Genomic DNA, 22,274 nt, shown 5'->3' with positions numbered 1-22,274 from the left:
CAATTTCCCTTTCTGATTCACATCTGAACACTGAAAATACAAACAGCTTATATTGAGAGCTAATTAGCCATGCCCTCAAACTAATATCTTGCTGTATTGCATGAAGCACAAACAGATGAAAAAACTCAAAAGGGATATGGAAATATAAGAAGAAAGTGCAAAGAGCAAGAAAGAAAGAGACAGAGGGAGACAAAGAGCACATTGCAAGACATCTGTCCACTGGCAGTATTAAAGAAAAATGTGTTTGAATGAATCTGAACTACAGAACAAGCTGTTTCATTTGTGAAATGAAACAGATGTATTAATAAATTCACACAAAAACGGGTAATAAAACTAACTAATGGCAAAAATATAAACATCAAATAAAGGATTAAACTTGCAGGGGAATGAATGAATGAATTAATGGCTTAAACCAGCTGATACGTCCATTCCTATTTTTTCCTCTGCCCAGGGCTGTCCAAGCAAATTATCTTATGTCTGGTGCAAATTTATTTTATTATGCATTGTCCCCGACCAGTAAACAAGCAAAATAAAATAAGACAAACCTATTTCAAACTCGTCATCATCGGTTAGGATTGTGGCATTGGCAACAGGAGGGGGTGGCTGACACGTTCTCAGCTGGTATGCTGTTGGGGAGAGGACAAACAGTGAAATCTGCAACAGTGTATGTGCGCACTCAAGTGAGAGAAAGAGAGAGTGTGCGTGCATTTTATTTGCAACGGCAGCACATTCTTTACGCTCCTGTCATACCAAAACTTGATTAGATCATAAATTGCCACCTATCACTGTTCATGATCATCAAAAAACAATCACTAATTTAGCTGAGATGGAGGACATTTTATTATTAATCAGCTTCTTTTCAAAGGGGCGTTTTAATAGTGCAGAAGAAAAATAGGCATAAGAGGGCATTCATCATTTATCATCACATGGAACTGGAAGCAATACCACGTAGCAAAATGAGAAAGGCCAAATAATAACTCATAAAAGAGGGAAAATTAAAGCCGTTCCAATATAGAACCACTGTGACAATATCACTCTGTTATTCTTCAATCCTTGTTACTACAGCAAGGTCCCAGCATTGTGGAGAACTGAAGATCAAATAAGTAAGGGTCATTACAGCAGTGTCTTTACTTAGCAGCTATCAAAGGGGAGGTTACCGAAATAATGCAGCACAAAGAAGCCACTTGTGCTGAAGTCGCTGTGGAATTTGATGAGGACTTGATTGGCGGTGGTGGACACACCCTCCTGCATGGAGTTGCCACTGAATTGTCCAATTTGAGGCGAGGCCTGGTCGGGTCCATCCCTGATACAGTGAGATATAGAGATACAGAGACACAGAAGAGTTGGTGTTGTGGGGGGTGGGCAGGATTGAAAGAGTGAAGGGAGGAGGAGCGAAGACAGAAAGAGAGCAAATGATTTATGAGTAAACACCAGTAATAACTTGCTGGGATCAAAGAGCATGTCTGGGTATCCTCAAGCAGTCTTGTGGACCCAGCAGTCATTCTGACGATCTAAGAAAAAAGTTTCACATTAATCAATAGTGTCAAAGGAAAGGTTGAGTATATGTTAACTGATGAAGCAGTATAGTATAGAAACTTTTGCCCCCTCTAGCCATGTTGATGGGGAATAGTTTGTGGTGGAAAAAAAAAATCAATGGTACAAAATTCTGACAAATGTGCAAAATCCACAGCTTTTGTGCTTTTTTTCCCTTGCAAAACATTTCTTTAAATTTAGTTGAGGCTGTTAATATTCTGTATGTGCACATGCATAATGAGTGTATGGTTATCACTAGGCTTCAGCCCCCGTGACCCTGGAGGGATAAACGCATTTAGAAAATGTATGGATGGTTATCACAAATCCTAAAGCTCTTAACTGAATAACATGACATATAAGGAACTGTAGCCCTGGGAATCAGAATTTAATTGAATCGTAATGACCTCTTTGATCTTCACCCTTAACAGAGGGTAGAGAGAGTTGGCTGATGTCTCTGAGGGGTGGATATGTCCATGGGAGTACCATTCCTATATCTACATTACTACAGCTACACTACATGGTAGTTTATTTCCAGTTCAATGATGTCCACACTGAAAAATCAAACTTGATCTACATTAAAGGTCATGGCACAAAATGTGGCAACAGTAATATGTTTCCAGTGATGAAAAAAAAAAAAAAAGTCAACCAACTGCTTCAGGCAACTAGAAAAGATAAGAGGCCACGGCAGCCAATCCTCCACTGGCATGTTGCCAACGGTGAATGAGATGCTGAAGGCCCAGAATGTTGACAGCCCTTCGTATGTGACAGATATCTTGGACAACGTCCACATTTGGCAGTTGGGGCTACATCCCCTAATTTAAGAGTTTAAGTATCGATAGGCCTTGTTCCAGATTAGTGTACGATATAAAGTGAAACTGACAATGGGCATAGTACTGAAATGTCTGAAGGTGAAGTTCTCAATTTACAGATAGCAAGAGCTGAAATTAACTGCCTGTGTAGGTTGGGGTCACAGTGAAAAGCTAGATATTTGGTGGTGGCCTGGTAGCTCAGCTGTTGGAGCATTTTATATATATGTGTATATTATATATATATATATATATATATATGTACACACACACACACACACACATACGTGTGTGTGTGTGTGTGTGTGTGTGTGTGTGTGTGTGTGTGTGTGGGAGGAGCTCAGGGTAGACTCTCTGCTCGACTGCTGCTCCTGAAAAGAGCCCATTGAGGTAGTTCAGACATTTAATTAGGATGACTCTGGAGAGCCTTCCAGTGGAGCTACATCAAGCACAGACAACTGGGAGGAGACCTGGGGGCAGACCCAGGACATGCTTATATATTCCAGCGAGGCTGGATGAACCTCAGGGTCCCCCAGGTGGAGCTTGAAGGAAAAAAGTGTCTGGAAATGGAATGACAAATAGATGTAAGGTTGTCCAATAGGATAAAATGCATCCAGTGACATGACTGAGATTTGGCAACCTGTAGAGATTTTCTATACCGTTTATACTGAGGTAGCTAAGCCCATTAAATTCAATTAAATTTTTCAATAGGCATTATTGGCATGCCATTTGACGTGTGTTGCCTAAACACAATTACAATGATGACAACAGTTACATAAATAAAGTACATCGCATTAAAATAAAATAGATCAAGAAAAAGATAAATGAAATCAAATAAACTGCATACAGTCCATTATTATCTTTAGCTCTGTGGGGTTATTGAGGGCAATGTTAGATTTCAATAGGCATGACTAATCAATGGCAACAGACCTTTTTCACAGGAGCCATTCTGATATGAAAAAGAAGGGTAAACACGAATGTTAACAATGATACTAATTAAGGTTCTGTCATATTCAGGTCAAACAGAGTCAGGGTGCTGATATTGTGCATATTGGCTCACTGGGAGGGCTCAGCACTTATCCTGCTATTTCATATTAATATGGTTGCTTTGAAAAAAGTCTATATTGGAATTATAAGATGTTGCATACATGTGATAATGTGGTTGTTATACTCTATATATAAATTGTTGAATTATTCAGCAAATATACAATAACACAAGGTATACCTATTGCATCATAAAACTACATTTACCATGAATATTTCTCTATATCCCTGATGAGGGCTGTACAATGTGGTAAAAAAAAATCATCTTGTAACTAATTTGACAGATACTGCGATTAGGATATGATTCACAATTATCTGGGGAACAAGATTTGGAGGGCAGGGCATCTCTGCAGCCCGTTAGTACTTCATTATAATGCTGTTTTGTCACACATTTTAAGTTTAGCGAAACACTGCAGCCTCTGCGATTTGGATATTGCACTTGGTCATACTGCAATTTCGATAATATTTCAATTAATTGTGCAGAGCTATCCTCGACCTTGAGATAAATAGATAGATGAGCGGATGGCTGTGGGGTGATAATAGAACTTGTCCTTTGCAGTCAAGCCATTTATGAAGCATGCATTAGCTGCTGACTGCACAGAACACAGAAGCACCTCTGCTAATGAGAGCAGGGGAGAACTGTCAAATCCTTGTTAAGAATATTGCCATCATCTGTATCTGAAATAAGTAGCCCAAATAAGTTGGATAGCAATTTTTGGTTGTAGAATCTGGGGGGAACCACATGGCACTACGTCTGAGGATAAAAAGAAAGATTAATGCAAGGAGACAGCATTCTTTTATTATATATAAATGCTATTTCCGTACAAGAGAAAAGTATTTCATTACTGGCACTTTCAGGTAGCTCCAGGCCTATTCACCTGAATGATGTACACTAAATGATTTTATTGTTATGTGTGTGTACCTTTAATGTCTTATATATTAAAAAAAAGTCTTATTACAGTTTCATTTCAGAGTGATCAGCAGAATGGGAGACGGCAGTCAGGCAGAGAAATGAAATGTTACCATCAGGGGACAGATTGTTTATGCGCTATTTCATTTGGAAACAGTCGTGCCAGTAGCTCCCTCCTCCCATACTATGAATGGTAGCCCCAGACGCTAGAAGGCATTTCCGTCCTCTGTCACCCATGAGGACAGCTCCATGACTGCCTGAGGCTTACTATACTAGAGAGAAGCTACAGAAAGGTAGAGGAAGGAAGACAGAGACAGCTGTTGGAGTGATAACAAGCAGGTAGTGTAAAACTGTTTACTGCTGTACAATTATCTGTCAAAAGTTTTTACACCCTAACAAACATCCACTCAGAGATGATGTTTTGTGCTTGTACACATTTTTGTCTTTTTTATGTAACAGTCACTGGAGAGCTGGAGTTTCACATCCACCACAAGTATAGTGAGCAGTGGGAAAGGGACACACTGTGACTCAGACTTAACTTCACTTCTTTGGATTTCATCACGTACTACAATCTATTTTGTTTTAGCAGGGGACTGTCTGGAAAGTTGTCAGGCAAAGAAAAATGAATCCACAAATGTCCAGATAAAGGTCAACATATCTGAAATTTGGTTGTTGGCTCATCTAATACGGATGTCATATCAAAAGCTGTGAGTAAAACTTGTCTAACTGGCCCATGGCCCTAACATTTTGTCAACTTCTAACTCCATTGTGTGCAGCTTTTGCAATGAGACATTGAAATACCTGCCCCAGCACAGAATATTACTCTTAAAAACATACACTCCTCAGTTTCTTCTTGAGTAAAGTTAAAAACTTCAGTTGTCAAACCTTTTGGGAGCTGCTGCATTAGCAATGCACTGTATATGACGCACACTTGGTAGAAATTTTAACAAGGATATGTTATGTGGCTCACCGGTTAGTCTTTTTCTTTAAAGTCTGTGTCTCTGATTTGCAAAGCTTAAACCATCATCACTATTAATTGTGAATGACTGCTTCCCGTTAATTGCTGATATAACTGCAGCTCTGTATACAGAAGACAGCATGTGTTTAATATGTGCCATAAGCTGATGATTGATGAATAATGTCATACTGTGAGAGAATGAGAACTTACCACACAGTGATGTAGTCGTAGATTGGCTCTGTATTGATAACAGAGAAATTGATGTAGATGCCATACCCAGGAGGGACTCTGACAGTCCACATGCAGTCCTGGAAGTGTGGATACTCAGCTGGGTGTCCAGGAGAGTAAATTGTGCCATTCATGGATGTTATATTCCCACCACAGAGAGCTGGAAGGAGGGAAGAAAGTAAGAAGGGGGGCTGGATAAAAATAGAAAGCCGGTCTTTGATTTACCTCAAGTCATAAAAGTTGCTTTTATGGCGGCGTCGCTACTAACTGTTGATAAAACAAACCAGAACTGCGTGTTATTGGGTTATCACTGAGATACTGAGGGAAGGGTGCACCTGTTAGATACAACTGCAGGGGATGGTTACTGGCTCCCGTGAACTTGATGACACTGAGCGGTTCAGACACTAAAACTCCCCCGTCATACCTCTTCAGAGAGAATGTGTTAAAATTTGACTTTGAACTGGGAGTCAAAGCCGAAGCGCTGCCCTCAGGATCAAAGAAAGGACCGTAAACTCGACAGGGACAATACGGTGTCTATGGAGCAAAACAAAACTATTTACCACTTTCTCCAACGAACACCAAACTCTGCTGTTGACTTGAAACGTATGTCACTGCTTTACTTAACTGATGAGGGGAAAGTCATAATTTATCATACCTGAGCAACATCTGAGGAGTCTCCTTGAGATTTACAACAAAGACGGGCGTAATCAGCTTTGTAATAAAGACTTGCAAATGCTCCATATATCATTATAATGGGCTCTATCAGTTTATAGTTCAGTAAAGTGGTTCTACGTTGGCGGTAAAAGCGAGTTAGATGCTTTAATGTGTTGGAATAAAGGACAGGACTACAAGCAGGCTGAAAAACCTATATTCCTCTATTCAAAATAACTTCAAAGAGCTTATTTTTACTGGGTAATGATGATGGAAAAGCATCTCCGTCTTCACTTTAGTCAGCTTCTCAGAAAGTAGAATGCGTGACTTTCTCAAAGATTTGTTAGCACACATTTATTTCTATATTTTCCCATTGAGTTTGGGGGGAAAAGTGGCATAAAATACCAAAGAGGATGCATACTGTAAATGTAGGCTATTTGGAGGGAATATTTTGGTCTTGGTGGAGCAATAGTAAGAGGATTCAGTGATGTTTTTTTTTCCCACATTTTTTGCTGCACATGAACAACACAGGCAGGAAAACACCCGTTGTCTTTACAAAAGGCAGTAGCCAGTCACCTTCGCAGCGAGGTATGGGGTGATTCCAGTTTCTGCTGACTCCATGCAGACATGTGAGAGATGGCTCTCCAAGCAGAGTGTAACCCGGGAGGCACTCAAAGGAAATGGTCATCCCAACACTGTAGTCCTGACCAATCACAATGCCATTACGAAACGGTCGTGGGTCCGGACACCTCTGCAGCTCATATGCTGGGGGAAAAAAAACACACAGAAGAGGAGGTTTATAAAACACAAACTGCATGAATCAAATAACAACATGTTATCACTATACATTTTTTTGATGGCTAAAACACTAAATTCCTCTGAACTAAATTCTCATTGATCTAAATTAATTGGCTTATAGTGATAGGTGTGGAGACGTGATGCTACCGCAGAATGACTTGCAGGATGCAACATGTTCATTGCTAAGTTGCATGAGGTTAACTTACAAATTATGAATGTATGAATATAATCATACACAATGTTTTCATGCAATAAATAAATACATTTCTATAGCTACATGTCATGTAGCTATAGAAATAGTACGTTTTCATATTGTGTGTAGTCACTGGTATAATCTTAAAGCATCATTTAATTTTGAACACAGATAAAATGGTTTTCAGTTGACTGTTTGACTTTTCTAATAAGGCCAAAGGTTGTTATGTCCTTTTAAGAACCAGAGCCTGAGTTGTGAGCTCTTTCACTGCTCTTTTACTGGTTGAATATATCCTTCTTTCCTATTGAGGCTAAAGCCCTTTCTTAACCTTGATAAACTGAAAAAAAAATCTAAATCTGGTCATTTTCCTTGCTTCATTAAACATTGAACATTTTGACATGGTTCCAATTCAAAGTATTGCTGTTAGTCTGTCACTAATACTTCTTTTCTACATTGGCTTTAATGCACAAAATCCCTCACTGACGTAGTCAACACTACTATTATTCAAAGTTATGTGCTATTGAACATCTCAGCGGAGGTCAGCATTGATTTTGTTTTCTTTATTCTTTAACCTTTTGTAATCTTCAACAACCTCAGTGAAAGCGTGAAAGCTAATCGCTGTCCCTGGTCTGGATTTAAGTATTCTATTAGCAATTCTTCAGTCTTCTACCACTTTTTCAGCTGCTACTTTAACACCCCATTTTTAACTCTTCCATAAGAATCAATCTTTGCTCCTCACCCTGGTAGACAATGTGGAAGCCCGGCTTGTTCTGGGAGTAGTCGCTGTGGAAGAAGAGAGTGGTCTCGTGGGTGGTGCTAAAGAGGGAGTTTGGCACCACAGGGCCACTGAACCGATCAATCACTGTTCCTGTCTCAAGGCTCCCACTGCGCACCTCCAGATAGTCATGGACAGGCTCTGTGGAGAAGTTCAGGAACTGCAGATGGATCCCTAGAAAGCAGAAAGAAACATTTAATGTAGAAGAAAAGTGAGCGTCTATAATCCTTTAAAGAGCTGTAGTAGGACGCTACTTCAAACTCAATGTTAAAGAAACAGCTCACCCCAAAATCAAAAACAGATACATTTCCTCTGGCTTGTAGTGCGATTTATCCATCCAGATTGGATACCAGCTCCCTCTCCCTCCAGCCTGAGACATGTCAAATATCTAATACAATCTGGCCTGCATAATTATTTTGTTGTTGTTTTATACCAAATTACAAAACCCGTCACATACAATTGAAATAAAATCACAATTTGGATCTTGACGAAAGCACAGGCAAAAACTGGCAATGCTCAGCTAGCTGATTTCATCAGGGGTATTAATGATGACGTTGAAGCGACACAAGAGTTGCTGAGCTTGTGTCAAATGCAGAGCTGACCAAAAAAATTGCGCCAAAACTGCTGTGTCATTGCACTGCATTTTCTGTTAAGTATGATTAAAATATGTTATCAATTGAAATAAAAAGTAAATTTTCTGAAATATTGCGCATTTTTTTTGTAGTACTTGAATGTTGCTTCTCCCAGGCCGATTTTAATTTGAGACCCGTGTTCTACACTGTTTTCATGAGAGATGCCGAGTTTCTATTGATGGACGAGGAGGATGCCATTAATGTTTATATCCTGCACTGTCATGATTTCAAGCCTCTCGATGATGAGTAGATGCACACTCCCTTCTGTGCTGTGATATGGATGGCATGTGTTGTTCAGTAGAAACAAAGTAGTTCCTATATGAAACTGCTCACAACAAGGTCTGTGGATTATCTTGAGTAACAAGATCAAGTGTTCTGGAAAGTGACATTGATGTTGTGGTTTTCAATTTTTTTTTTGGCACTTTAAGCATCAAGCAAAGTGCAATCTAGTTCCATTATATTAGAGAGAAGACAGACATCTCTAAAACTTGGCAACAACCACAATGATCTATATAAATAGCACTACTGGAGAGGAGAAAAATATGTACTTTTGATTTTAGGGTGAACATATACATTAAAGCATGCATAAAACTATAAGGCTCTTTTTTTAATGCAATAAGCATAACTTAGAAGGAGGGGAGGAGAGGACAGGAGAGGAGAGGAATAAACAGAAAATTGCAGAGGAAAGCAGCAGAGACAACATCAGAGCAGAGCAGAACAAAAAAGAAACAAGAGACAAGAGGAGGAGGAGAAGAAAGGAAAGACAGAGGGGGACAACAGACCGAAGCCGATGGGGAGTTGAACTCTCCAGCTGCAGTCCAGGCTGCTCTGGTAATTCCCTGGGAAGCCTGGGCTGAGGATGACGCCGCTGAAGTCTGTCATAGAGCCGCCACACTGAGCTGAGGGAGACCAACCAAGGAGAAAGAACATGTCACTTCTCCTCAGAACGGCTCAATGGGAAAACAAAGAAAAACAACAACTAGGGGCTGAATACAGAGGGAGGGCAAAGAGCATTGTGTCTTTGTGTATGAATTGGTTATTGTACACGCATAATTATTGAGTATGTACACAGAAAGGAGGAAGAGTAGCAGTGCTGTTTATGTGTTTGCCACGTGTGCTCATAATCATGTGTTTCATATGCTCTCGTGTGTTTGTATGCAGACTGTAAAAGAGGGGCGGTTTTTGTGGGTGAGAGAGAAGATGAAGTGCTGTGAGTGGGCTTTATGAGCTTAGGATTGGGGTGGGGGTGGGGGGGCGCTTATGCCTCTGTGTTTGAGCATGTCTGTGACTTGTGCATGTATATCTCTGCTCGACTGTGTGGATAATACTCCATAAGGGCATCCGTGGAAAGATAACACACTCTGGCACATTCCTTGTTTGGTGGTGCTTTAAATTAAAATAAATGAGGGAGTCAATATTCAATACAGCACCACAGTTTTGCTCAGCGGTGGCGGTGATTACTTCGCCCTCCCTCTGCAACACCCCACGTCTCTTCTTTGACTGCGCGCTAAGAGAACACATCAGCTTGCTGTGAAGGTTACACTCATCCCCCTCTCCTGTGGCACATATCCTAGTCTTACATAAACACCCAGGTGTAATGCGAAAGCAACCACCAGAGGCATCCATGTTAACTTGTCGTTAAATCGTTCCTCTTTTTCCCCATCCCAACCCCAACAGGCCAATTTATGTGGCAAATGGTTAGAATCCCAGTGGGTGTTGCTGCCATGTCTTTGGGGACTACCAACCAAGGCCAGAATGAGACAAAAATATCATGGGTTTAATTGTGCAGCTGGTGGGGGAAACCTGCTTGACCTGTTTGCATGTGGAATGAAAGAGAAGAAGTGGAGAAGAGAGGCACTTATGAGGATGTTACACTGTTTGTGCAGGGGCATGCAACCACTTTGATGTGAGTTTATCAGCAACAAAGTGAATACAGATCCCGGGGTGTTAGGGCGAGCGTGTGTACTGTAAACGAGCGAGGAGTTGAGTTAACGAGCGAACACACACGTCCAAGAACAGGCCTGTCAACAGTAAAGCTGGGATTTATGTCTGCAGTGAACTGTGAACACCACAGGGACAGCACATTTACATGAGGAGCGCTGTGAGTGCGTTGAGCATTTTTGTCTGTTTACGTTCGCTATGAGGGTGTGTTCACTCTAACGTGTGCATGAGTGTGTTTGCGTGCATGTGTAATTGGGGGCAACAGAACAGTGAGGTGCTTAAAGTGGAAAGGAAAGTGGAACGCTTCCTTTGCAATCTCTGAAATCTATCACTGTGGCAATCAACATCAGAGGAAGTGTCAGGGCAGACTAGAGACTCTCATCAGGGGTATCAGAAATCAAACGCCACACTGAGATAGTGGTAAGCCTCATTGATTTTAAACTAAAGGGGAAAGCAGAAAAATTCATAAATCCCATCCTCCAAGCCCTCCACGCCCACCCATCATCCCCTCCCCTGGTCCTCCAATGAAATTATTGCTTTCCCTAATACAATAACAAGTCTTCTGTGAGGCCACTGCTCTATTGTGTGGCTGTGTATGAGTAAGTACTGGTATAAGAAAGAAGATAACAAAAGAAAAGATAAACATGGAAGAAGTCAATCAGAAAAGGTGAATGGCAACTGACAAAAGAAAGAGACTGACTCTATGTTTGATGCAACAAATATGGTTTTGTTGTTGTTATCACCTCATTGAAACCCTGCATGCTGGCAATGACTAGAAAATAATACATTACCTAAACACAGAGGTACGGGGTAATTCCACCTTCTGACGGGACCAGGCATGCAGGTAATATATGCATTACCCTGTTCAGGAAAACAGACAAAAACAATATATTCAACGCCTCCAAAGTACTGTGCAATGAAGAAAAGCAACACCAAGAGATCAAACCGACAGGTGCGAGCAGCAGATTTTTATCTCTGTCCTGTGGATCTTTGGAATTAGTTTAACAGTCAGATTTTTGGATTTCTCAAAATCCTCTTCTCGAGGCCTTGTGCGTAAATATTTGATGGTATCAAGACTAGGAGAGGGACCCCTTGCTGCTAGTTGGGCAGCAGGAGTACCACCTGGGGTCTGACTACAGAGAGATGTGCTACAGCCTGAGAGAACAAGAAAAGTCAAACATCCTGCTTCTAGATTTGTTTTCTGTGAGATGCAAAACAACTTGAAAGTGATGGATATTACAGGTCAAACCTCTTTCAAATATTCATTGCATTGTTGCTTTAATACATGCAAAATTTAGTGCAGCCTAGAAGTTTCCTTCTATCAAAATGCAAAAGTAAATGTAAAATAAATACATACTAAAGATGGATGATATGAAAAAATTTCATATCACAACTATATGAAAAGGACTGATATGCAATCTGATTTAATTTACCCAGGTTACATATTGAACAACTCAATGATTTGAAATTGCATCATGTTATTTGTGGTGTCAGTGTTTTCACTGACAACATCAGCATCACCTTGCATACTGGGAGACTATTTCTAACTTCGGTTGATGCGGGACAATATTTACCGGAGGTGTCATGATTTCAATTCTATATTGAAAAATTGATCAAAATGAGCTAAATTGAAAAATCAAAATCAAAAGCACGATTGATGATTCTCACTCTGTTTTTCTCTCCACATCTATTTGCATTTGTCTGATGAAAAAAACAAAACAACACTTCAAAGACGACACAGTGTAGCTTACTGATAGCCTGCAGCTGCACTTGTCTGTCTTTTTAAAGTAGAACTTGAAAATGTAAATGACAAGTGTCAAGGCATAAACCAAAATAACTGATCTTTTTAAATCAAGACTCTTCATCAAACAATGACATAAATATCTGTGCTAAAAAAAAGTGTTTACATCAAACATCAAATCATGACCCTAAAAAGAAAGAAAGTTAAATTGAATTGTGGATTTAGAGAAATGTAACACTCCTATTAATTGCCATATGCTTCTCAATGCTCAGTAATCAAACAAGGTTTTAATGATGAGTGGAATTTGACTAAAAACTAATTAGCAGGAATTTTACCTGGTTTATCTTGAAACCGGTAATCATTTCATCCCTAACACATACATACATACATACATACATACATACATACATACATACATACATACATACATACATACATACATACACATATACATGTACATTCTCCAGCTTGCACACGGACTGATGCCAAACATGAAAACAGACATCTACCAAAGCATGTGTGTGTATGCAGAGTTGTATCACACACCTACACACACCAACACCTGAACTAAGCCATTCTTGTGCTCTTGTTTCTACCATGGCCTCTGGTCTATTTCTGGCGTTCAGACACTCAGCCTGAAGATGTGTGTAAGAAGTTGCTGGTTAGTCCGGAGAGAATGTGAAAAGAAGTGAATGCCCGAGCCGGGGAAAAAAAAAAAAAAAAAAAATCGGTGTGGGATTAGTGAGGCGACTGTTAACACAATCCATTGCCCGTGGCGTTGGAGGGTTCTGAGACTCAAAACGCCACAGCTACGATATCTACTCAAGGAGGATTGGAGGAAGTTAAAGCTGCTTTTGTAACAAACACACACTCAAGCAAGCGAAGTACACATGCACTTAAAATATTCATCAACTAAAGATGCGAGCATAAATACATGGAGAGTTACCCAACAGCTGTGCATCCCTATATTTCTGCACTTACTCACTTGCTCGCATAAACACTAATGTCAAAGAAGAGTATTTAGTAATGCTGCCTTGACAGACTCATCCTTTGGGGGTATTCCCTGAAATTGCCATTACAGGCAGGTAGATATGATTCATGCATCATGACCACAACAGAACTAGATATCTACTTTAGCAGCACTGCACACTTTCACCTACCTGTAACGAGAAGCCTTGATCACACTGGAAGGACACCATATCACCCACAGTGTAGCGGTCGCCCACTTTTTGTCCATTACTGGGAGGCAGCGGCTCTGGGCACGAATCCAAACCTATTGCTTAGGACAGAGTCACAACACACAAGTGTGGACAGCGATCATTCTTCTGCACAACATGAGAAGAATGCAAAACTGAAACTGCTCAACACATTTGATACTGTTTAATTGTTGAGCATCCATTGTATATTTAATGACAACATTTACATTTAATCACCAAATACCTATGGAGCAAAGGGAATAATTAAATTAGAACAAAACGTTTAACATGTAATTACACAGTGCCCCATTTTAATGTGCTTGTACAGTAATTGCATCGAGTTTTTCTCTTTCCTCTCATCATAACATTTACAAACTGGGACAAGTCACAAAGCTATTCTACTGGTGGCTGTAATCGCAAAATCCTTCTGACTGTGATCGGAAGCAATCACTGTGAAATTACAAAGCAATCCCTGAAGTATTACTTGACAGAAGCATAGAGCTTCATTGGAACCAAGTGATTACAGTGCCACTTGCCAGGTACAGAGAGGCCTGATATTGTTTTTTTAATGGCTTAGAAGAAATGGTGATTCCAGCTTAGGGCGATATGAATGAAGCATATTTGACATAAAATTAAGGTATATTCAGTTTTACATTAAAAAAAGTAGACAGACATATACACACATATAGTAAAGTTTCATTTTCATTTGTCCTAGAAATGACTAAAAATATATTTCTAAAAATTACGCTCACATTTTTACATCATCACTGATAAATCCATCACAGTGTTTCTCGATGAAAAGTAGCATTGGCATTGCTTTTTTGTATGTTTTTCAACTGACACAAGTCATCTGTCAGTAGGTTGTTTGAATGCTCATTTGAATGCACAAAACTGCACTAAAACCGGCTCCTGTGCTGCAGGTGTAATGCAAATGAAATGAAAGAAAAGGGGACTTTTGTAGTAACTTTGAAAAGCAACATGTACATTCAGGCATATTTTTCCTCCCTGACTAATTAATTAGCAAGCAGGCTGTAGTGTGAGAGGTAGTGGGAAGGAGGACATACGAATACAGTAACGAAAAAACACAATGCATCCTCACCTACAGTATGTGTAGGCACAGATAGCACAAACACACACCACTCACACACAAGCCCACGAAATGTGTTAACAGTTCCAAACAAGTAGGTGGGTGGATGAATGTAAACATGACAGCAGAAATGGCCAGAGAAGATTCAGAATAATTTACAGTATAGGCAACTCTTCAGAGGGCTGAATGGCCACTCAACTCAGCATCTAGTGAACGTTAAAGAGGATATCTGAGTGGGAGGAGACGCTAACCTAAGAGGTGCAGAGAAGGAAGCAATATGAGAGCAGCCATAGATACAACAACTAAAGAAGAGATACTGTACAGAAGGGGGGGTGGGTGGATTGAAGCTTTGAAGCTGTGAAGTTTTGTCATATGTGGGTTTAAACATTGTGAAATTTGTATTTGATTTCAAGGAGATTAGGTGACGTAATTCATGAAAGGAGTGTTTGTTCCTGTAGTGAAAAGCTGTCATGAGGTAAGTTTGACATCAAAGCATGATGCAGCTATAAATTAATCAGTTTCATGAAAATATCATGTGTTGCAGGGAACAATCAGCCTTCTGCTTGCAGTGTCTTGTAAAACTAGTCAACTATTTCATAAAGCAGTGCATTCTCTTTTATTTTACTCCTTTAAACAGCCAGAGGCAGAACACCAGTTCATAACTGGGCACAAGCAGACCTTTGCGATCCGGTCAGGTTAGGAGTGGGCGCCCACTAACAGACAGCACCGACTCCTGTTACGCTCCAGATGGGTACCAGTCAAACCGCCAGAATACACGTTTTTGGCAAGGACTGCTGTCACCCTGCTGCGAGAAGGTCGACACCCACTGCTCCTGGGAGCACAACCACGTCTGGAGGGAGTCCCGTCCTTATCAAACATGCTTGATTATTTTCAACAGGATGCCTTTCCAGTTCTATCTGGCCACTGAAGTGTCAGTAGTGTGCGTCACCAGTTACTATCTCTGCATCGCTGAGTTTTATCTACAGCACTCCTACTCTATGCAGTGTTCATTTACATAAATTTAATCATTTCATTAATTATTAAAAATGTAAATTGGACCTGCAAAGAAAACAGCAAGAGTTTAGCATTTACAAAGATAGGAAGATGTTGGTCGCAAAATATACCATGATATGAAAGTTCCTTAGCAGATGCCAAAGCAAAACATGCAGGTCACAAAATAGGGAACATATTACTGTGTAGAAAGAGTATACAAAAAAATAACAACAGCAAACTGAAGGTTCATGTTTACAAAGCAAGGTAATGTGGTTATACATTGTCACGAGCACAGGCAACTGAGATTTCAGGAAAAGGAGGAGATACTTCAGGTGGGTGGTACCATGCGCAAAGAGTGGATCAGAGCTGAGAATTTAAGGTACATCAAATACACGTCTCTGTCTCAGTCATCTAATTTGAATTGTTATAACATTAACATTATCTCTACTAATTATAAAAATATTAACTGTGATGATTATCATCCCAATTATCACATAATTATCTTCCTCTTTATTCGGATCATCATCATCGTCATCCTTGAGCATGAACATAATTTTGCTACCTTCTTGAATAAAACAACCAAATCAGTTTGACAACCATCTGCATCATTACCTGATAATACCAACAACAGGGTCATATTAATTTGCTACATAATCAATATTGTTGATTTTACCATCATGATATGTATGTATCAGTCATAATAACAAATCTCCCGAAACTGGGGGACAAGGACTGTTTCTTGTGGGGTGCAAATGCACATGTGCCAGTAAGTAATTGTCGATACTGTACTTTGATGACCAGAAGCACAAAAGCCTTCTTGTTGGGCTGCAGGACAACTACAGCTCCATTAAAAAAGTCATCAAACACATCAGCTTCTTTCATCTGTTTAATAGCAGTGGCTCAGGAGGAGATATCTCTTAACTAAGAATGTATTGTGAGGGTACCAGCTGTGCACCAAGCTTACAGTCTGGTGAAAAGCCAACAGTAATATTCAAAAGAGGAGATAATGTCAGGAACAAATTGGTACATTCTGAATAGTTCCTCCCCAAAAACGAATCCCAGATGGGGACTATAAATGCAGGGATTGTACACAATATATCCACATAACTAGACAAACTTGGGTGTGCCACATGTAGGTTAAAAAAAACTACAAAAAGGTCTGACTTCATGCTGTACAAAGGATGTAATTCATCCATCAACATGTCCTTGTGGAAGACGATATAGAGGAAAAACATCAAGAGAACTAAAACAAGGTATAGCAGACCATGAAAGTACTATAGGAGGAAAAAAATGATCTGTTCAGTTGCAGCACATTTCATTGAAATTAATCATCCAGTCTCTTCCCCTAAAAATATGGGAATTGAGAATTTATGATTGTTAAAGAGAGGGGGGAGACATTCTGGATATCTAAACTGGGCGCTTTAAGCCCAAGAGAGTTAAATGAGGAATGAGTCTACTGGATTATATATGTTCTCCTTTAACAGGATTTCTTTGAGGACTATTGGAAATTTAGTTCTCGGACGGATTTGTCAGGTTCAAATGCAGATGGACTTAGAAATTAGTTAGAGTTATTCATAATAGTAAGTGATGGAGGTGAGTCGAATATACTGAATTTTCATACAGCAGTAAATGACTGGATTGAAAGAATACATTTTCACGTGTATTGAAGAATAAATATTTGAATCTTTTACCCAATTATATGCATTCCAGAGAGGAAAGTGAAAAAAATCCTGGTGTTCAACTTTCTACGTCTGATCTAAATTGTTTCTTTGCTGTATTTATGCCTTGAGAACAGGTTAGAAAAGCTTTTGCCAGGATAGTCTTTTGAAGGTTTTTTTTTTATTCATGCACTTAACGCCCTTATAGTTGAAATGAAGATTACAAACATAAAAAAAAAATTACTCTGACAAAAAATAAACTTTTCAACTGTTTTAGTAATGAAAAAAAAAAGTAGTAGTAGTAGAAAGATTATCCCGGCAAAACCTTTTATTCACTTAAGTGAAAAAGTCATAAATACAGGAGAGAAAACAACTTACATCAGAAAATTGATCACCAGATTTGTTTCTCTCACTTGCATCTCAGAGCTCCTGTACGATGATGAAAAAGCGTATTTTTAAGACAATATTGTGAAAGGCTGATTATCATTTCATGCTCTATAGTCGGAAGCATTTTTTGTTTAATTTTTGCATCAGCTTATGGCATGGATATTTTGGAGAAAAGGATGTTGGTTTATATGTATGGTTTCTATGGTGATATATCCATCACGTGACGGATCAATATTATATGTAAGGAAGCTGAAGGAGAGTTGCGCGACTGTTTTTAATTTTGATGGACTTGCACTGTGTGGCTCATGCTGGTCTACACCTTCTGTGTGTGCATTCTCAAAGCAAGAAATACCTGAATTGTGTTGGATTCATGTAATACAGTGTTAATTAACATGCACAGACTACTGAACGTGTCCATAGTTACATGCAATGCATTCCATGCAAAGGACACTGCAGCTGGAATACACATATTTTCCTGTTGCTCGTGTTTTAAGTATTTAATTGACTTAATGAGAAGGGCAATATGTTCTACGATCAACTACGAGTGGCATTATTACTAAGAATGACTCATTAATCCACAGTACACTGCCTTTAACACATTAAAAAATATACTTCAATTTGCTTTTCTTTCTGCACTGATGAAAAAATGTATAGCTGTATGAAAGAAGCTAGGGTGTTAGGTCATCTTAGTGCAGTGTGAGTGCTTCTGCTAACTAAAGCTACAAAGATGTATTGCTGATTGTGCTTGCCTTGTGAAACAATGTGGTCTGAGCAGGCAGAAATTACAGAGAAATTATTTTTTTTGACACTGAGAGAAAAGAGCACCAAATTTGCACTCTGCCTTTTGACAGCTGCCTGCGCAAATAAAGAGATTTGCATCAAGATGTACGCGACACTTCTGGTGGGTTGGTACTAGAATGAAATTAGAGTCATAAGAATTGTATAGTAGATGCTGACTGACACTTGAGAGAAAGATCACATCATAGTCATTTTACTGCAACACAGCATACAGTGTGGTTTTCTGCTAGAGAAGCAAGTGTAGTGAGAATATGCTAAACTTGATTACAGATACTGAACAGGTGATTACTGGTCTTGTTCTCCAACAATTGTGCAAGGTTCAGCCATTATACATACAATAATAATTTACTTGAAAAGGTGTGTAATTGCAGGAACTTATCAAGAGTGGCTGTAGTATTCTTAGCATTTAAATATACTTACTGCAATTACCAAACGCAGTCACCATGTGTCATATGCAAGCTCCTTTGAGTGGTGCGACAGAAATTAGATGTGGAGTAAAAAAAAAAAATGTACTGACAGATCTTGGGGCTGATTCAGAAGATGAATTTCTTTCCAACTTGTCTAGAATTGATTCATTTTGTTGCGGCAGTCGCTCCATGTAGCTCATGTGGAAATAATATGGGCCTCTGCAGACTGCGGCGATTGAAGCCCAGTGTGGGACTTTTTATTTAGGATGCAGCAGCCATACTGCCTGTGAGAAGACACCAAATTTGTTTTCAACTATAGCATACTGTCTGCCTTAGGAGAGCTGGTTAAATGTTTGCCTCTTAAGACGTTGTAGTGAAGGGGCTATACAGGATTTCTATGAGTGGTCTCAATGGACTGCAACAATCACCCAAAGGAAACATTCTAAAACAGATGGTTGACTGGCTGGGTCTGTAACAATCCCTCTTGCTTTTTTCTACCCACTGTACTGAGCTTGCAGAGCATTAATTTGTAGCTAAAAACTGGAGTGTGCAAAAAAATAAATGGGTAGTTCAAGCCAACCACAGGCTGGAAATAACATGAAAAGATACAACCAACTCAAGGACAGAAAAGAGGGCTGCTATAATTTGACCAAATAAATCAAAATCTGAACTTTGCTATAAGCAGTAGACTAGAACCAAATGAGAAACAACAGACCACACAAACACAAACACTTAATGAGCAGTTTCACAGAGAAGCAACATGGCTTGATCACACATACACAAATGTTTGCCAATAGGCAGACAGTAGAAGCATATGGCAGGCAAGCTAACAAATATGAAAAGCAACAGGAAGAGAAGAAAGGAGTTTAGCTAGAGCGCGGCTCACACAAAGCATCTGGGAATGCGCTTTACTAGGGCAACAGTGGCAAAGTGTAAGACAGACATAGAGGAAAGAGCTGACTGCGAGACATGGCACCGAAGTGATTCTCAGCAGTAGGTAGCACTGGTGGAGGAGGGGGGTTAGAGCAGAAAGGAAAAAGCCCACAGAGAGACACGGCTACGTTGTGGTTCCAAGCGAGGGGAGGGTGTTGTGGAAACGGAGTGCTGACTGCGAGAGACATGGCTGTGAAGTCGTTCTCAACAGCGGTAGCATGATGCTCGCAGACTGACACGACTGACAGCAAGGACAGATTCAGTGACAACTTTTTTTCATGCTTCTTTTGTTTTGCAACACATTTGTGGAAACTTGACGAGTCAAAAACGTTGTTCTTCAGTTGCTGTGTGTATCAGATCTCAATGCTCGTTATGATAGCAGGGCTTTTATCATGGTCTTTCTTTCCTGGCTTTGTGCCATCCTCATCCTCCCGTTCTACTGTATCTTAACATTATGGAGTTCATGTCTTCTCCACTCTTACTTTGTCTGTGGTTGTGCTTTTTCACTGCCCTTAATGAGCTTCACTAAAAATGACTGACAACAGGCCCATAGACACATTTTGGTAAGAAAACTGCCTTAATGTGTAGGCGAGTGTTAAATAACAAACTTTCAGAAAGACAATTGTGAGGAGAAGACCAAAAAAGAACCAACTTAAAATCCATCTAACCTTAGAGAGAAACAGAGGAAAATTACCCTAACATTAACAGAAACAAAGGGGAAGTGCCTGAGATGTAAATAACAGTGGGGAAATTAGTCACAAAGGACTGCATTATTAAATATATGAAGAAAAGCTCCATGCATTACCTGCAGATCAGCACCCCTATTTTCATTTACACTATTTTTGAACTGGGATGACTTAGTAAATCAGGCACTCCACTGGGGCCAGCTACACTCCTTAAATTTCAGCGCAAGGTAAATGTTTAGCATGCTCCTTAGCAAATATGCCCCTAAGCGAAAAGCCCACTGAGAGATGAGTATATTTAGTACCTAAATGAGAAAGGATGTGGGTCCAGTAACTTGAAGCAATGGAGGGACTTAAAAAATGACTCCATTGGGGAATACCATGCCAGAAAAGCAGATACAAAGAAAATTAGAAGAGCTCCAGAAAAAGAAAAAAAAAAAAGTCCACTTGCTCACTCCCTCATACTCCTTACTGTGCCATCAAGACCAGCAGGTCCTCTTGACAGCCCCGTGCAGCAGCTGGAAGCCATGGAAGATGGACACATAGACACAAAGTGACAACGGACAGAGTGACAGGCAAGCAGACAAGCCGTCTCTCCTCATACCTGTGTACTCCAAGTGGAAGCCGGCAGCGGACACACTGATGTCAGACTGGAAGGTCAAGTACAGGTTGTTGGACGTGCTGTTCAGCAGTTGGGGAATTGTTGTACCTGTATTACACAACATACAGAAGACTGTCAAGATAATGTGCAGTCTATATTTCAGATTTAAGCCTCTCAAAGACATGGGCACATGTACAACACATACACACAACAAATACAGCAATATTTGTACTGTAGTTATTGTTTATGTATCAGCATTATATTATATCTGGATTACACATATTTATTTTGGCCAGAACCAAATTCTGAGAGGTTGGACACTGTGCCTGTCAGCAGGCAGCCATTTCACCTCTATAACCTTGGTAAATGAGAGTTGCTGAGTATATCAGCAGGTGTAAATGAAATTATGGTGCAAAACTAAACTACAAAGTGCCTCACACAATACAATAAATCACAGAAAACCACTCTAACAAAGAAATAAAATGACAAATCAGGTGCAGAGTCCATTTTAAGAATTTAAAGCAGGTAGTAGAGACATTTTGTGCCATCCTTCGTCAGAAAACCTTCTGCATTTTGGATAATTTGCAATCTATGAAAGGCTTTTTGAGCCGAACAGAAAAGGGAGCATTACAATAATGAATGATATGCAGTGAAAAACAGATTATATTTTCAAGCCAGCAGCCAAATTCTCTGATCTTTTGGGTGGAGACATTAATACGGATCATGCATGCTGTCTCTGCTACACATTTTAAGGTGTAAATCATGTTCAACACGCTTCCTTTGGACCTTCAGTCAGACCCACAAAATCAAACTCATGACCTTGAGCATGGTCTATAATGCTAACTGCGCTGCACTGCAGGATATCCTGCATGTGAGGCAGTACTGAGGGGCTTCTCTATTCCAGGTGTATGTCTTCTGCAATTTGCATCAAGATGAAGATATATTCATAATCACCTTCATCAGTTTAGTCCAAGATAAAATTGATAGCTAGCCATTTAAAATGCCTTAGCCTTTTCACATTGCACGGTGCCCTGCACAGTGAGAGCTGCACCCTGGAGCGATTACAATATATAAGAGTTTTGCTCCAAAATGAGATATCCACCACCTGAGAAATTTGACACCTAGTCTCCTAAAACTGATATTCAGTACAGAAGCAGACGTCATTATACTACACCAGTTCCTCTTACACTAAAATTCAGCATCTAAAATGATGTGATGGTCTGTTTCTAGTAGGTTACCATGTGGCAAGAGCACCATTTCCATAAGCATGAGCCCTAAGGGAACACTACATTTATAAAATTCCAGACTGAAACAAGAGCTA

General features: G+C 39.8%; 1 protein-coding gene across 1 annotated transcript in view; it reads right to left on the bottom strand.

Annotated features, from left to right (window-relative positions):
• Positions 1-22,274, bottom strand: part of LOC146321193 (CUB and sushi domain-containing protein 3-like) — a 184,720-nt gene that overhangs the window by 77,718 nt on the left and 84,728 nt on the right. Inside the window, exons 33-41 of the mRNA XM_084726245.1 lie at positions 20,957-21,061; positions 13,371-13,489; positions 11,261-11,330; positions 9,311-9,427; positions 7,861-8,070; positions 6,707-6,895; positions 5,462-5,639; positions 1,158-1,303; positions 546-626 (exon numbers count right to left, since the gene is read on the bottom strand). Of these exons, the coding sequence (XP_084582371.1) occupies positions 546-626; positions 1,158-1,303; positions 5,462-5,639; positions 6,707-6,895; positions 7,861-8,070; positions 9,311-9,427; positions 11,261-11,330; positions 13,371-13,489; positions 20,957-21,061 (1,215 nt within the window). The remainder of the gene's footprint in view (positions 1-545; positions 627-1,157; positions 1,304-5,461; positions 5,640-6,706; positions 6,896-7,860; positions 8,071-9,310; positions 9,428-11,260; positions 11,331-13,370; positions 13,490-20,956; positions 21,062-22,274) is intronic.

This window comes from Lutjanus erythropterus, chromosome 9 (genome assembly GCF_056507025.1).
Source record: "Lutjanus erythropterus isolate fLutEry1 chromosome 9, fLutEry1.hap2, whole genome shotgun sequence".
Taxonomy (NCBI): domain Eukaryota; kingdom Metazoa; phylum Chordata; class Actinopteri; order Lutjaniformes; family Lutjanidae; genus Lutjanus; species Lutjanus erythropterus.
The sequence above is the reverse complement of the archived record's forward strand: the minus strand, read 5'-3'. Positions and strand labels throughout refer to the sequence as shown.